This window comes from Scyliorhinus torazame, chromosome 5, assembly GCF_047496885.1.
Source record: "Scyliorhinus torazame isolate Kashiwa2021f chromosome 5, sScyTor2.1, whole genome shotgun sequence".
Taxonomy (NCBI): domain Eukaryota; kingdom Metazoa; phylum Chordata; class Chondrichthyes; order Carcharhiniformes; family Scyliorhinidae; genus Scyliorhinus; species Scyliorhinus torazame.
In genome coordinates, this window is record NC_092711.1 from 248,590,262 (window position 1) to 248,606,676 (window position 16,415).

At 47.3% G+C, this 16,415-nt stretch overlaps 1 protein-coding gene across 3 annotated transcripts in view; it reads right to left on the reverse strand.

Annotated features, from left to right (window-relative positions):
* The window catches only part of LOC140421025 (ecto-NOX disulfide-thiol exchanger 2-like), a 347,774-nt gene that overhangs the window by 81,227 nt on the left and 250,132 nt on the right, over window positions 1-16,415 (reverse strand). For all 3 annotated transcript variants that reach the window (XM_072505320.1, XM_072505318.1, XM_072505319.1), the window contains one exon: window positions 265-471. In XM_072505320.1, the coding sequence (XP_072361421.1) occupies window positions 265-471 (207 nt within the window). The remainder of the gene's footprint in view (window positions 1-264; window positions 472-16,415) is intronic.

Below are 16,415 nucleotides of genomic sequence, written 5' to 3' on the forward strand. Positions count from 1 at the left end.
ATCGTGCCCCAGATTCTACAAGTGACAATTAGATGCCAGGTCTAACCACTTGTTCATCAGTATTAGGGAAAGAAAGATTTTAGTTAATCAGAATAATATTTTGACTTTTAAAATCTATGCTCCTCGTTTAAACTCCATTATGAAATAATAGGTTCATAGTCTTCAGCACTTATGATTATATAAGGCAAAATTAAGTGAATATATGAAAAAACAGCATTTTAGAACCTAACAAAAAAAATTGTTTAAGATAGAATAAAATATTACCTGACAAAAAGAGAGCTTTGTCTATCATGTATTCATCCGAAAACCGAATATGACAAAAGTTTTTCTTGCTTTTACGAATGGCTGTGATTTCACCACACTGTCCAAAAATGTCAGTGATCAAGTCTTCTGAACCATTCTCTGGTAAACCACTAACAAAGACAGTTTTGCATCCCGGAGGCCTTTCTCGCATAGCAGGAGGTGGAAGATCTAAAGAAAAATAGGATCAAGAGTTAAAACTATTGGAAATAAACACAATCATATAAAGCCAAAACAATTTCACACATCAAAATTGCTCTCTTCATTGATTGCAGTCTTCAATGCTTTACCAAGAAGATTGCTGGTTTTAAAATATTTCAGTTGCATGACACTATTTCTTTGTCCCTAACTAGTTTTACACCGATGCTCGCTGGTCATGATTGTATTGTTGTACTGAATAAAAGTTTAATTGTATGTTTCAATCTTAGCTTTGAGTCTACAATTCCACGGGTCAATGTAAACAGTTATATGCTGATGCGCTCAGTGGTACAGAGTTCTAATAAATGGAGGGCACCTAAAGAGTGTAAAGTTGTGAATGATCAGGAAGTGGAGTGAGCACTTGTAACTTGGATGTGGTTCAAAAACATGCATAAAAATAAAGTCTCCTCTGACACTTGCCAAGGTCTTGTTATAAATGGAATGTATTGAAAAGGGAATGTAAAGTTAGGGATTTGGTTAGGGAATGTATTGCTACTTTTTGCTTCCAATACTTGTGCTTCATTTCAGATTGTGACAGTTAAATATTAAAATTCTGTTCAGTGTTTCAGTGCAAGTTGTAAAAATAAGTTAACAGTAGATATAAGTAGCATACACTAAAATATGACAGGGCAGTGTGTTGGGACTGCAGTATAGGAGTTTGTGGATAGCATGAATGTTAAGAAGCAGAATGTGGGATAATTCAACAATTATGATCTTTTTCTTTTATTGAGAAAGCACCCTATAAAATCGCTCCATAAAGCACAGGGCAGAACCTGGTGAGGTTTACACTCACGCACAATAAGTGGTCCGGCAATAAGCAGGATACTGATGACTAAGATCTGGGACTGCTCCACTATAATCGACTTCCAAGGACTCAGTATCCCTAGAGTGCAGGAGGAGGCCATTCGGCCCATCGGGCCTGCACCTACCCTTCGAAAGAGCACTCTACCAATGTCCACTCACCCATCCACCCTATCCCGGTAACCCCATAATCTAACCCGCACATCCCTGGACACTCAGGGGCAATTTATCTTGGCCAATCCACCTAACTCATAAATGTTTGGACTGTGGGAGGAAACCGGAGCACCCGGAGGAAACCCCGCCGACACGGGGAAAACAAATTCCCACAGTAACCCAAGGCCAGAATTGAACCTGGGTAACTGGCGCGGTGAGGCAGCAGAGCTATCCACTGTGCCACCGTGCCGACCACTGGCACTAGGTATAGGATTGAACCTTAGTTTCCTAGTGGGGAGGGTGTGGGATGGAAGAGTAAGAATCCAGTTTCCAGTTATTATAGTCTATGTGGTGACCAACAACACAAGAAAGAGTAAGCAAGAGATCCTGTTTGGAGAATGCAAAGAGTCAAATTAAAGGACCTCAAGAGTTATTATTTCCTGAGCCACAGGCAAATTGGCGTGCAATAAACTGATTGGGAAGTAAGCAAAGAGTTCAAGGAGCTTTATGAAAAGTTGGGTTCCATTTCATGGGACACTGGCACTCTTAATTGGACGAGAAGCAACTACATTATTGGGATAGGTCCCACCTGAACTGTGCTGGGCCGAGGATTCCATTACAAAGGATAAATATGGAAGTTATGAGAACTTTAAACCAAACGTGAGTATATAAAAGATAGTAGAAATAATATTTCTAAAACAAAGGTAGGAGAGTAGTGTAATCATCAGAAATTGTGTGTTACAGATAAAGGGAAAACCAGAAGATGCCAACTAATTAAATAACGAGTGAAAGACGAATGTGCCAGCAGTGTCATAGGCACAACCATCTTCAGATGCTTCGTCAATGAACATCCGTCCTGATAAGATGGTTGCTGCTGCTTGCTCAATGTTCAGCACAATTCATGATTCCTCAGGTACTGAAGCAGTCCATATCCATAAGCAGCAAGACCTGGACAATATCCAGGCTTCGGTTTACAAGTGGCAGGTAACATTCACATCACACAAGTGCCAGGCAATGACCATCTCCAACAAGAGAGAATAAAACTATCATCCTTGACATTGAATGACATTTCCATTGCTGAATCCCCATTACCAACACCCTGGGGGTTACCATTTACCAGAAACTGAAGTGGACTAAATATTGTGGCTACAAGAGCAGGGTAGGTGGGGTTCCCGGGATAGGGTGGAGGTGTGGGGATATGGTGGAGGCATTGGCTTAGGTAGAGTGCTCTTTCAAAGGGCCGGTGCAGAGTCGATGGGCTGAATGGCCTCCTTCTGCACTGTAAATTCTATGATTCTATGAAGAGCAGGTCAGAGGCTAAGAATCCTGTGCAAAGTAACTCATCTCCTGACTCCCCAAAGCCTGGCCACCATCTACAAGGCACAAGTCAGGAGTGTGATGGAATACTCTCCACTTGCCTGGACGAGTACAGTTCCAACAATACTCAACAAGTTTGACACCATCCAGGACACAGCAGCCCACATGATTGGCACAACATCCACAAGGGGAGGCAGTGGTGCAGCAGTATTGTTACTGGACTAATAATCCAGAGACCCAGAGTAATTGCTCTGGGGACCTGGGTTGGAATCCCACCATGGCAGATGGTGAAATTGGAATTCAACAAAATATATGTATATTGAAAAGTCTAATGATGACCATGAAACCATTGTCGATTGCTGTAAAAAACCATCTGATTCACTAATGTATTTTCGGGAAGGAAATCTGTTCACCTTAGCTGTCTGGCTTCCATGAGACTCCAGATCCGTCACAATGTAATTGACTCTTAATTACCCTCAGGGATGGGCGATAAATGCTGGCCTAACCACCGCCACTCACATCTCATAAACACATTTTTAAAAAACACAGGTGTGAGGTTTGTCTTAGCATTACCTACACAAAGTCAGAGGGTGAAATTCAGCAGACTGAAGTTAAAGCCTGCTGTCGGGCGTGTTTAGCGGGGTGTTTCTCGGCAGCTGCAGTACTGAAAAACATCCTGCTATCCAACGGCACGGTGCCATTTTTATTTGACCTCGAGGGGAGATTTCCAGATCGGGGCAGTATTTTGTCCCGCAACGTTGATCTTCTGCTCCCCCCGACAGCTTTATTTACCTCTCCAGCACCCCCCCCTCCCCCTCCCAACCTTGGGGATGCCCCTGGAAAACCCTCCCGGGGGGGGGGGGGGGGGGGGGGGGGGGGGAAAGAGAGAGAGGAAAGAGAAGATCCCTGCCATTTTCTAAACCCAAATGACAAGGATTTCCCCTTTTTTCCCTCATGTTCACCAAGTGTACTCAGCATTGACTTTTTCATTTTAGGTGGGGCTCTCCTCGCATTGGCGGCTGAATACTCAGCAATTGTAATCTGACCATGCCCCACACTGTGTTCATCTGCTGCTGGAGTCTGGCCCCTCCCAATGCCCACCGTGGAGATGTGATACTACTTTGCTGAGTAACTTCATTTGAAGCCTACTTGTGACAATAAGCGATTTCCTCTTCTTCTTCCACCTCTATAGACGACTAAATCAAATTATTAGGTCCGACTCAATCTCCCCTCCCACGTAATGGGAGGCTCTTAAGGCCATCCTTAGTGGGGTAATTATTTCTGATAGCACACATGTGCTAAAGGTAAAGAAGTTGGAACAGAAGAAGCTGGTGGACTTCATTTTAGAGGTAGGTCACCAGTTCTCACTCGATCCCACTCCAGTACTATATACAAGCAGACAAAATTTGCAGACTCAGTTTGAATTAAGGCTGTACGTCAACTACATTGCTCCATGGGTACTGACAGGCGATCACTGAATAGCCATTAGGTGTGGTAACCTTGTCCCAATTTTACCCTCTCCAGCTGGGGAACTGGACTAACTGTAGCAACCAATTATTGGCAGTCTGAAATCAACTAAGCATTATGGGAACTTCCAAGTCAGGACCTTATGGCTTAGCATGATCATGTTTAATTTGCTCACTAAATCAGGCAGTTTCACAAGTATTTATTCCAACATTTTTCTAACATGAAGCCTAATAATTCTCAAACTAATTGCATTTAAGCAATCGCTTTCATTTAATTAATGGAACATTTTTCAATCTTTTCACAAAATGTATTTTATATTTTGGAACAGGTTCCATTTACTGAATTAGTAAGACATTCTTAAGTGATCCTTAGAACTTATTTTATTTCTCAGAATGATCAAAATATTAAAATTAAAACTCTACATTTTTCTTAAGAAACTGCAATTTGAACCAACATCTGGCCCAAACTGGAGTCTGACCAATTGAGCCATATAGATATATAATAACCAATGAAGAATAAAATCATATGGTTGGGAAGCCAAACACCAATGCAAGTTGGTCAAAAATGTCCAAATACAATAAAAAGGTACGTCTGCTTCAGATTCCTCAGGACAGATAGGGTATAGGTTAGTTGAAATGAACAATAATGTATTTCTTCAGCTGGTAACACATCCCAATCTCATCAGAAAATATCTAATTCCATTTTCTATAGTCTTGATTAGAGTAACTTCTGAGGAGTGAAATTGCCAAATTAGTGCCATGTTTGATGAAAATAATTTTTATTAGTGTCACAAGTAGGCTTACATTACACTGCAATGAAGTTACTGTGTGATGCACGATCAATGACCACTAAAGCAAGGTTGTAGTCCAACTGAAGGCTTTAATAAGCTAGATGTTTCCCCCAGCAGCTCAGGTACAGAATGAAGGCTGCTGGGGCGGCACAGGTTCTTATACCCCGCCTAGCAGGGCGGAGCTACCATACATCCTAACCAATAGAAAGCATACAGTTTCCACCAATGGTGCTCTAGCCTATCAGGTACCATAATACCTATAATACCACATTCAGCCCGTTAAAAAAAAAAAAAGAGTCCGGCGGGGGTGGTGGCCTGATACTACAAACATGGCAACATGGTAGAATTAGTTATGGAGGTACCGTAATACCTCCGTACAGTGTTTTGTAACTATTTACAATTCTGATAGGTATGTACATTTGATGGTTTACATTTACAGTTTACAATTTAAAATGGAGCAATCAGTTTACAGTTTACAGTCTACAATTTAAAATGAAGCAATCAGTCGATCGGGGGCCCTGGTCGTCCTCTGTGACAGATCACAGTTTCTCACATATACCAATTTCCATGAAATTATAATGCTAAAGATTTCCTTCATGTACTTGCTGACAAGGAACAGTGTTACCATACCGTTGTTATGGGTCTGGGTTTACAGAACCCCAAAGTGTTTCATGGAGTTCAACCGACCCACAACTTTTAATAGATTGTGGTGTGGGAAGCACACGGCGTACTTTCCAGGTGTGATACAGCAATTATGGACAAATGAATTTTAAAACAAAACAATGTTTATTCTATGAACTCAATTTAACCTTTAAAAAACAAACATTGAATATCTTAACACCCTCTTCACCCATCTTCAAAGATAACCCCAAAAGACTACAACACTAAATAATCCTTCAAACGTCCTTTAAACATCCAAAAGACTTCAACCTTCAAAAACAGACATGAGGTTACATTCAATATATTTATAGTCTTTGGATTTGCAGACATCAACAGACCAGCTCTGTTTCTTCCTGCAGCTCTCAGCAAAACACACAGACACTCCCAGCATTCTCCTCAAACTGAAACCAAAAGCAGAAGTGAGCTCAGCTCCCCCACCCTCTGACATCATTTCAGTAATATGATCAGCTCCATTTCTTAAAGGTACATTGCTTAAATATCCATTTCCTAAAGGTACTCTCATATGACACCAGTATGGAACCCTGGCTCAAAAGACTGTGGGCTGAATTCAACCAAATAATTTCTTAAGTGCCATTTTGGGCGAGTTTGGTGGGGTTTCCTCTGTATTTTTGGGTGAGATCCACACTGGTATTTATCCAGAGAGTCATTTTTTTGGCCTTGGGGAGTTTTCCCCCGGTCCAGCCCACACTTTTCAGCATTGGGGAATCATATAATCACGACAGTGCAGGAGACCATTTGGCCCATCGAGTCTGCACCAACCCTCTGAAAGAGCACCCCACCCATGGGCATGTTGCTTGGCACTGGTATAATGGTTCTTCTTTTGGTTCTCCAGCTTCTTCTTTGGCACCGGTATAATGGTGGTCTTCTTGAAGCAGGTGGGGACCTCAGAACAGAGTAGGATGTCTGGGAACACATTTGCCAGCTGGTCTGCGCTGGATTGGAGTGCACAACCAGGGACCCTGTCAGGAACCATTGCCTTCTGAGGATTCAACTTTGGAACCTGTGACGGTGGGTATGGGTGTGGCCAGGACTGCTGGGGCAGTTGACAACTGTTTGATGGTTTCCTGCTCGAACCGAGCATAGAATACATTGAGTTCATCGGGGAGGGATGCGCATCTGCCAGAGGTTCTGCTCTGCTTCGCTTTGTAGCCCATTATGTTGTTTAAGCCTTGCCACAACTGACGAGAGTCCGTGACATTAGTCTGTGACACTAGTTTGGTCTTATACTGTCTCTTGGCATCCCTGATGACTTTGCGGAGGAGGTCGTACCTGGATTTCTTGTATAGGTCAGGGTCGCCTGACTTGAACGCCTCAGACCTGGCCTTCAGTAGGGAGTCAATCTCCCGATTAAGCCATGCTTTCCAGCTGGGAAACGTATGCACTACTTTCTACACATTCCACACAGTCTTCTACACATTTGCCGATAAAGTCTGTGATGGTGGTGGCATACTGGTTTAGGTTGGTCGCTGAATTCTTGAATATGGACCAGTCCACTGACTCCAGGCAGTCACGTGGGAGCATTTCTGTTGCCTCGGACCAGCACTGCACGACCTTCTCAACCAAATTCTCCCACTTAAGTTTCTGCTTGTATGCCAGGAGAAGGAGCACCGTCTTATGGTCCGATTTTCCGAAGTGCGGTCGGGCGAATGGATCGATAGGCGCTCTTGATTTTTGTGTAGCAGTGGTCAAGAGTGTTGGTGCCCCGAGTGGGACAGGAGATGTGTTGATGGAATTTTGGCAGTATACTCTTGAGGTTGGCCTGGTTGAAGTCTCTGACCATGATGAACAAGGCCTCTGGTGCCACACTGCCCTGCCCCTGACAAGCCAGGAGCCTCCCAGGTGCCATTAAGCCTGGGCCATGTTTGTGTGGAGCAGTACTCGGTCAAGGCCTCGTTGGGGAGGCTGTTAGTACCCAGGAGCTCAGAGAATCAAAGGAACACATATTCAAATTAACCTAATGGCTCATTTAAATATGCTCATCTGGATCTCACCCAGCACGGGCGTGATCCAGCTTGTGATGTCTCACAAGGTACGTTGAATCTTGCGGGACATTTTGAGCGTCGCGGCGACATCAAGTCAGGTTCGATGAAGCTAGTAAATCACGAGCTGTAATGTTTAGACAGAGTCACAGGACTGCTAATTAGTTTCAAGAAAAAATGTTTTTATTAAATATGAAGAAATTGGATGATACAATAACCCTTTACTCCCCCGTTAGTTTAACAATTACACACAGTTTCAGGATTAACATGGATTACAAAGTACATCTTAATATACAATGGTCTCATTAACACAAGCCCCTTTTAAGCACACAAGTTGACTGTGGGAAAATATACTTTCCACTCTGAACCCTGGGTGACTGTGGATGTCTCATCAGAATCGCCCCAAATGATTGTCACGTGAGAGTTACCAAACAAAATCCAGACCAGGTTTTCCAAATGACAGTTTTAAACAAAGCTTCTGCTCCATTTTTAACAGAAATCCAGTTCCTGGGTTTTACACCAATCCTTCCAAATTTCTTTGTCTTGACTGCTGTGCAAACGGCTCATAATTGCTTTAACTCGCAATTCCCAGACTATATTAAAGTGGCATCAGATGTTTAATTTACCTTTGAAGGCTGCTGCCCCACTTTAAATCTGGTGACTGCAATTGTCACTTTAACTTGGAACACTTTGTTTACTCTTCCTTGAATTCTTCTGAACAATACCTTGGCTTCTGTTCACTTAACTCTAATTGTCTTAAACATTCTTTCTGTCCCATGTTTCTGGTTATCTGGATTGTAACTTGTACTTTAGGAAGTCTGCCTCTTTGCAGCTCCTGTACTGTCCAGTCTTTCTTCTGCAAAGTTGAGAGATGTTCACTCCCCGATGTCCTGTCTCCAAACGTCAACAAATTCAGCTAAAACTAAAACTTAAACTTAAAAGCTTCTTTTATCCTTACAAAAACCTCCAGTTGCTGCTAGTTCTATTTATTATTCACGCTGCAACCCCCTCTAAACACAATAGAATCACAGTTGGAATTAAAATCAACCCCCACACATATAAACAAACACCCTTGTCCAGCATGAATCTAACTCTAGATTTTACCCTTCCAGGCACAGAAACATTAAATTAAAACACTTAATTCCTAATTTTTACCAATACAAATATAAATCTCAACACAACCTTTGTTTTCGAAACAATAGTAATTTTCACTACGCAGTTTTGGAAGAAATTTTTAAATCTTATATTCATTGCATCAGCAATCACTTCCTCAAACCTGCTCAACCTTTTCTCATAAGATAATCTCTTCTTCCCAGGAATCAGCTGAGTGGATCTTCTTTGAACTGATTCTAAAGCAATTATATCTGGTTTTAAGTAAGGAGAACAAAATCGTATGCCAAAAGGCCCTGTGCAGCTGCAGAAACACTTCTCTACTATTGCAATAAATGGCAGCATTCCATTTGCCTTCCTAATCACTTGTTGCATCTACATATCAACTCGCTTGAGCTTTCCTGTAATTCAGGAGAGTCATAATTGGTTTATTCTGCTGTGCTTCCATCCTGCTGTTTAAGGCAGTTTTCATTTCTTCATGCAGCTGAATGGTTACAGATTGCTTTTGCGTTCGATCTTGAAGGAAAATCAAATTGATCTTTCAACTGCTTAGTCTCTCGCTGCTTCCCTCAGATTGAGAAACAGCGTGGAGATAGGCAGACCCAGCGAGTTAAAACAGCAGGGAAAGTGAGAGCAGCTTCAGTGTGAGGAACAGCGTGGAGAGAGGCGGAACCAGCGAGTTAGAACAGCAGGGGAAGGCAGAGCAGCTTCAGAGTGAGGAACAGCGTGGAGAGAGGCAGAACCAGCGAGTTAGAACAGCAGGGGAAGGCAGAGCAGCTTCAGAGTGAGGAACAGTGTGGAGAGAGGCGGAGCCAGCGAGTTAGAACAGCAGGGGAAGGGGTTCCAGGAAGTGGAGGGGAGTACTTGGGGGGGGGGGGGGGGGGGGAAGAGAAGAACACCGGGCGGGTATCTCTGTATGCGGATGATTTGTTGCTATATGTGGCGGACCCGGCGTAGGGGATGCCAGAGATAATGCGGATACTTGGGGAGTTTGGGGATTTTTCAGGGTATAAACTGAACATGGGGAAAAGTGAGTTATTTGTGGTGCATCCGGGGGAGCAGAGCAGAGAGATAGAGGATTTACTGTTGAGGAAGGTAACAAGGGACTTCCGGTACCTGGGGATCCAGATAGCCAAGAATTGGGGTACATTACATAGGCTCAATTTAACACGGTTGGTGGAACAGATGGAGGAGGATTTCAAGAGATGGGACATGGTGTCCCTGTCATTGGCAGGTAGGGTGCAGGCGGTTAAAATGGTGGTCCTCCCGAGATTCCTTTTTGTGTTCCAGTGCCTCCCGGTGGTGATCACGAAGGCTTTTTTCAAAAGAATTGAGAAGAGCATTATGAGTTTTGTGTGGGCTGGGAAGACACCGAGAGTGAGGCGGGGATTCTTGCAGCGTAGTAGGGACAGGGGGGGGCTGGCACTACCGAGCCTAAGTGAGTACTACTGGGCCGCCAATGTTTCAATGGTGTGTAAGTGGATGGGAGAAGGGGAGGGAGCGGCGTGGAAGAGATTGGAGAGGGCGTCCTGCAGGGGGACTAGCCTGCAAGCAATGGTGACGGCACCGTTGCCGTTCTCACCAAAGAAATACTCCACAAGCCCGGTGGTGGTGGCTACATTGAAAATTTGGGGGCAGTGGAGACGGCATAGGGGAGGGACGGGAGCTTCGGTGCGGTCCCCGATAAGAAACAATCATAGGTTCGTTCCGGGGAGAATGGATGGGGGATTTGGAGCATGGCAAAGAGCTGGGGTAGTACAACTAAGAGATCTATTTGTAGATGGGATGTTTGCGAGTCTGACGGAGAAATATGGGTTGCCCCAAGGGAATGCATTTCGGTATATGCAAGTGAGGGCTTTTGCGAGGCAACAGGTGAGGGAATTCCCGCAGCTCCCGACGCAGGAAGTGCAGGATAGAGTGATCTCAGAGACATGGGTGGGGGACGGTAAGGTGGCGGACATATACAGGGAGATGAGGGAAGAGGGGGAGATCATGGTAGATGAGCTGAAAGGGAAATGGGAAGAAGAACTGGGGGAGGAGATTGAGGAGGGGCTGTGGGCTGATGCCCTACGTAGGGTAAACTCATCGTCCTGGTGTGCCAGGCTAAGCCTGATACAATTTAAGGTGTTACACAGGGCGCATATGACTGGAGCACGGCTTCGTAAATTTTTTGGGGTAGAGGATAGGTGTGCGAGATGCTTGAGAGGCCCAGTGAATCACATCCACATGTTTTGGTCATGCCCGGCACTACAGGGGTTCTGGGTGGGGGTGGCAAAGGTGCTTTCGAAGGCGGTGGGGGTCCAGGTCGAACCAAGCTGGGGGTTGGCTATATTTGGGGTTGCAGAAGAGCCGGGAGAGCAGGAGGCGAGAGAGGCTGACGTGTTGGCCTTTGCGTCCCTTGTAGCCCGGCGCAGGATATTGTTAATGTGGAAGGAAGCCAAACCCCTGGGTGTAGAGACCCGGATAAACGATATGGCAGGGTTTATAAAGTTAGAACGGATTAAGTTTGTGTTAAGGGGTTCGGGCTCAGGATTCACCAGGCGGTGGCAACCGTTCGTCGACTACCTCACAGAAAGGTAGAGGGAATGGAAAAGAAGTAGACAACAGCAGCAACCCGGGGGGGGGGGGGGGGGGGAAGGAATCGGACGGACTCTCAGGGATGTTATTGTATATGTATAGGTATTTGGTATATGTAATTGTATATTGGAATGTTGGATTGTATTTTTGGAGAGTATTTATCTTGGACAAGGCAGTTGCCATTTAGTTTTGTTTTTTTTGTTTTTGTTTATATATTACTTATTTGTTTAAAACTGGCCACGGTTATTTATATTGCTTTATTGTTGTGTAAAAGAAACACTACGTATTGTTATGTTTGGCCAAAAAACTTGAATAAAATATATATATTTTTTAAAAACAGCAGGGGAAGGCAGAGCAGCTTCAGAGTGAGGAACAGCGTGGAGAGAGGCGGAACCAGCGAGTTAAAACAGCAGGGGAAGGCAGAGCAGCTTCAGAGTGAGGAACAGCGTGGAGAGAGGTGGAAGCAGCGAGTTAGAACAGCAGGGGAAGGGAGAGCAGCATCAGAGTGAGGAACAGCGTGGAGAGAGGCGGAAGCAGCGAGTTAGAACAGCAGGGAAAGGGAGAGCAGCATCAGAGTGAGGAACAGCGTGGAGAGAGGCGGAAGCAGTGAGTTAGAACCGCAGGGGAAGGGAGAGCAGCATCAGAGTGAGGAACAGAGTGGACAGAGGCGGAGCCAGCGAGTTAGAACAGCGGGGGAAGGGAGAGCCGCTTCAGAGTGAGGAACAGCGTGGAGAGAGGCGGAACCAGCGAGTTAAAACAGCAGGGGCTGGGGGCAGCACGGTGGTACAGTGGCTAGCATTGCTGCCTATGGCGCTGAGGACCTGGGTTCGAATTCCGGCTCTGGGTCACTGTCTGTGTGGAGTTTGCACATTCTCCCAGTGTCTGCATGGGTTTTGTTCCCACAACTCAAAAGGATGTGCAGGACAGGTGGATCGGCCACGCTAAATTGCCCCTTAATTGATAAAAAATATTGGGTACTCTGAATTTAAAAAAAAAAACTGTTGGGGAAGGCAGAGCAGCTTCAGAGTGAGGAACAGCGTGGAGAGAGGCGGAACCAGCGAGTTAGAACAGCAGGGGAAGGAGAGAGCAGCTTCAGAGTGAGGAACAGCGTGGAGAGAGGCGGAACCAGCGAGTTAGAACAGCAGGGGAAGGAGAGCAGCTTCAGAGTGAGGAACAGCGTGGAGAGAGGTTGAACCAGCAAGTTAAAAAATCAGGGGAAGGAGAGAGCAGCTTCAGAGTGAGGAACAGCGTGGAGAGAGGCGGAACCAGCGAGTTAGAACAGCAGGGGAAGGAGAGAGCAGCTTCAGAGTGAGGAAAAGCGTGGAGAGAGGCGGAAGCAGCCAGTCAAAACAGCAGGGGAAGGCAGAGCAGCTGCAGAGTGAGGAACAGCGTGGAGAGAGGCGGAAGCAGCGAGTTAGAACAGCAGGGGAAGGCAGAGCAGCTGCAGAGTAAGGAACAGCGTGGAGAGAGGCGGAACCAGCGAGTTAGAACAGCAGGGGAAGGCAGAGCAGCTTCAGAGTGAGGAACAGCATAGAGAGAGGCAAAACCAGCCAGATAAAACAGCAGGGAAAGGAGAGAGCAGCTTCAAGGTGAGAAACAGCGTGGAGCGAGACGGAACCAGCCAGTTAAAACAGCGGTGGAAGGAGAGAGCAGCTTCAGAGTGAGGAACTGCGTGGAGAGAGGCGGAAGCAGCGAATTAGAACAGCAGGGGAAGGAGAGAGCAGCTTCAGAGTGAGGAACAGCGTGGAGAGAGGCGGAAGCAGCGAGTTAGAACGGCAGCGGAAGGAGAGCAGCTTCAGAGTGAGAAACAGCGTGGAGAGAGGCGGAACCAGCGAGTTAGAACAGCAGGGGAAGGCAGAGCAACTGCAGAGTGAGGAACAGCGTGGAGAGAGGCAGAACCAGCGAGTTAGAACAGCAGGGGAAGGAGAGCAGCTTCAGAGTGAGAAACAGCGTGGAGAGAGGCGGAACCAGCGAGTTAGAACAGCAGGGGAAGGCAGAGCAGCTGCAGAGTGAGGAACAGTGTGGAGAGAGGCGGAACCAGCGAGTTAGAACAGCAGGGGAAGGGAGAGCAGCTGCAGAGTGAGGAACAGCGTGGAGAGAGGCAGAACCAGCGAGTTAGAACAGCAGGGGAAGGAGAGAGCAGCTTCAGAGTGAGGAACAGCGTGGAGCGAGGCGGAACCAGCGAGTTAGAACAGCAGGGGAAGGAGAGAGCAGCTTCAGAGTGAGGAAAAGCGTGGAAAGAGGCGGAAGCAGCGAGTTAGAACAGCAGGGGAAGGCAGAGCAGCTGCAGAGTGAGGAACAGCATAGAGAGAGGCAGAACCAGCGAGTTAGAACAGCAGGGGAAGGCAGAGCAGCTTCAGAGTGACAAACAGCGTGGAGAGAGGCGGAAGCAGCCAGTCATAACAGCAGGGAAAGGGAGAGCAGCTTCAGAGTGAGGAACTGCGTGGAGAGAGGCGGAAGCAGCGAGTTAGAACAGCAGGGGAAGGAGAGCGCAGCTTCAGAGTGAGGAACAGCATAGAGAGAGGCAGAACCAGTGAGTTAGAACAGCAGGGGAAGGAGAGAGCAGCTTCAGAGTGAGGAACAGCGTGGAGAGAGGCAGAACCAGCCAGATAAAACAGCAGGGAAAGGGAGAGCAGCTTCAGGGTGAGAAACAGCGTGGAGAGAAGCGGAACTAGCGAGTTAGAACAGCAGGGGAAGGCAGAGCAGCTTCAGAGTGACAAACAGCGTGGAGAGAGGCGGAACCAGCCAGATAAAACAGCAGGGAAAGGGAGAGCAGCTTCAGAGTGAGGAACTGCGTGGAGAGAGGCAGAACCAGCGAGTTAGAACAGCAGGGGAAGGATAGAGCAGCTTGAGAGTGAGGAACAGCGTGGAGAGAGGCGGAAGCAGCCAGTCAAAACAGCAGGGGAAGGCAGAGCAGCTGCAGAGTGAGGAACAGCGTGGAGAGGCGGAAGCAGCGAGTTAGAACAGCAGGGGAAGGCAGAGCAGCTTCAGAGTGAGAAACAGCGTGGAGAGAGGCAGAACCAGCTAGATAAAACAGCAGGGAAAGGGAGAGCAGCTTCAGAGTGAGGAACTGCGTGGAGAGAGGCAGAACCAGCGAGTTAGAACAATGGGGAAGGGAGAGCAGCTGCAGAGTGAGGAACAGCGTGGAGAGAGGCGGAAGCAGCGAGTTAGAACAGCAGGGGAAGGAGAGAGCAGCTTCAGAGTGAGGGACAGCATAGAGAGAGGCAGAACCAGCGAGTTAGAACAGCAGGGGAAGGAGAGAGCAGCTTCAGAGTGAGGAACAGCGTGGAGAGAGGCGGAGCCAGCGAGTTAGAACAGCAGTGGAAGGCAGAGCAGCTGCAGAGTGAGAAACAGCATAGAGAGAGGCAGAACCAGCGGGTTAGAACAGCAGGGGAAGGAGAGAGCAGCTTCAGAGTGAGGAACAGCGTGGAGAGAGGCAGAACCAGCGAGTTAGAACAGCAGGAGAAGGAGAGAGCAGCTTCAGAGTGAGGAACAGCGTAGAGAGAGGCGGAACCAGCCAGATAAAACAGCAGGGAAAGGGAGAGCAGCTTCAGAGTGAGGAACTGCGTGGAGAGAGGCAGAACCAGCGAGTTAGAACAGCAGGGGAAGGGAGAGCAGCTGCAGAGTGAGGAACAGCGTGGAGAGAGGCGGAAGCAGCGAGTTAGAACAGCAGGGGAAGGAGAGAGCAGCTTCAGAGTGAGGGACAGCATAGAGAGAGGCAGAACCAGCGAGTTAGAACAGCAGGGGAAGGAGAGAGCAGCTTCAGAGTGAGGAACAGCGTGGAGAGAGGCGGAGCCAGCGAGTTAGAACAGCAGTGGAAGGCAGAGCAGCTGCAGAGTGAGAAACAGCATAGAGAGAGGCAGAACCAGCGAGTTAGAACAGCAGGGGAAGGAGAGAGCAGCTTCAGAGTGAGGAACAGCGTGGAGAGAGGCAGAACCAGCGAGTTAGAACAGCAGGGGAAGGAGAGAGCAGCTTCAGAGTGAGGAACAGCGTAGAGAGAGGCGGAACCAGCCAGATAAAACAGCAGGGAAAGGGAGAGCAGCTTCAGAGTGAGGAACTGCGTGGAGAGAGGCAGAACCAGCGAGTTAGAACAGCAGGGGAAGGGAGAGCAGCTGCAGAGTGAGGAACAGCGTGGAGAGAGGCGGAACCAGCGAGTTAGAACAGCAGGGGAAGGAGAGAGCAGCTTCAGAGTGAGGAACAACGTGGAGAGAGGCAGAACCAGCGAGTTAGAACAGCAGGGGAAGGAGAGAGCAGCTTCAGAGTGAGGAACAGCATAGAGAGAGGCGGAACCAGCCAGATAAAACAGCAGGGAAAGGGAGAGCAGCTTCAGAGTGAGGAACTGCGTGGAGAGAGGCAGAACCAGCGAGTTAGAACAGCAGGGAAAGGGAGAGCAGCTTCAGAGTGAGGAACTGCGTGGAGAGAGGCAGAACCAGCGAGTTAGAACAGCAGGGGAAGGATAGAGCAGCTTGAGAGTGAGGAACAGCGTGGAGAGAGGCGGAAGCAGCCAGTCAAAACAGCAGGGGAAGGCAGAGCAGCTGCAGAGTGAGGAACAGCGTGGAGAGAGGCGGAAGCAGCGAGTTAGAACAGCAGGGGAAGGAGAGAGCAGCTTCAGAGTGAGGGACAGCATAGAGAGAGGCAGAACCAGCGAGTTAGAACAGCAGGGGAAGGGAGAGCAGCTGCAGAGTGAGGAACAGCGTGGAGAGAGGCGGAACCAGCGAGTTAGAACAGCAGGGGAAGGCAGAGCAGCTGCAGAGTGAGGAACAGCGTGGAGAGAGGCGGAACCAGCGAGTTAGAACAGCAGGGGAAGGCAGAGCAGCTTCAGGGTGAGGAACAACTGGATAAGGTAGGGCTGGGGGGAGGAGCTCACCATAAACAGAGTGGGAAAAGCAATGAGTGACATCGCAGGAAAACGGTAGGTTCATTGGCTGGTTAGTAACTGCTAATTTGCAATATCTATTCTAAGTTGCTTTCTGATTAACGGTTAAAATGGAGAAATATATGAGAGGCTGTATAAGGCTCAACCCCCGGAAGGGAAGGAGGGA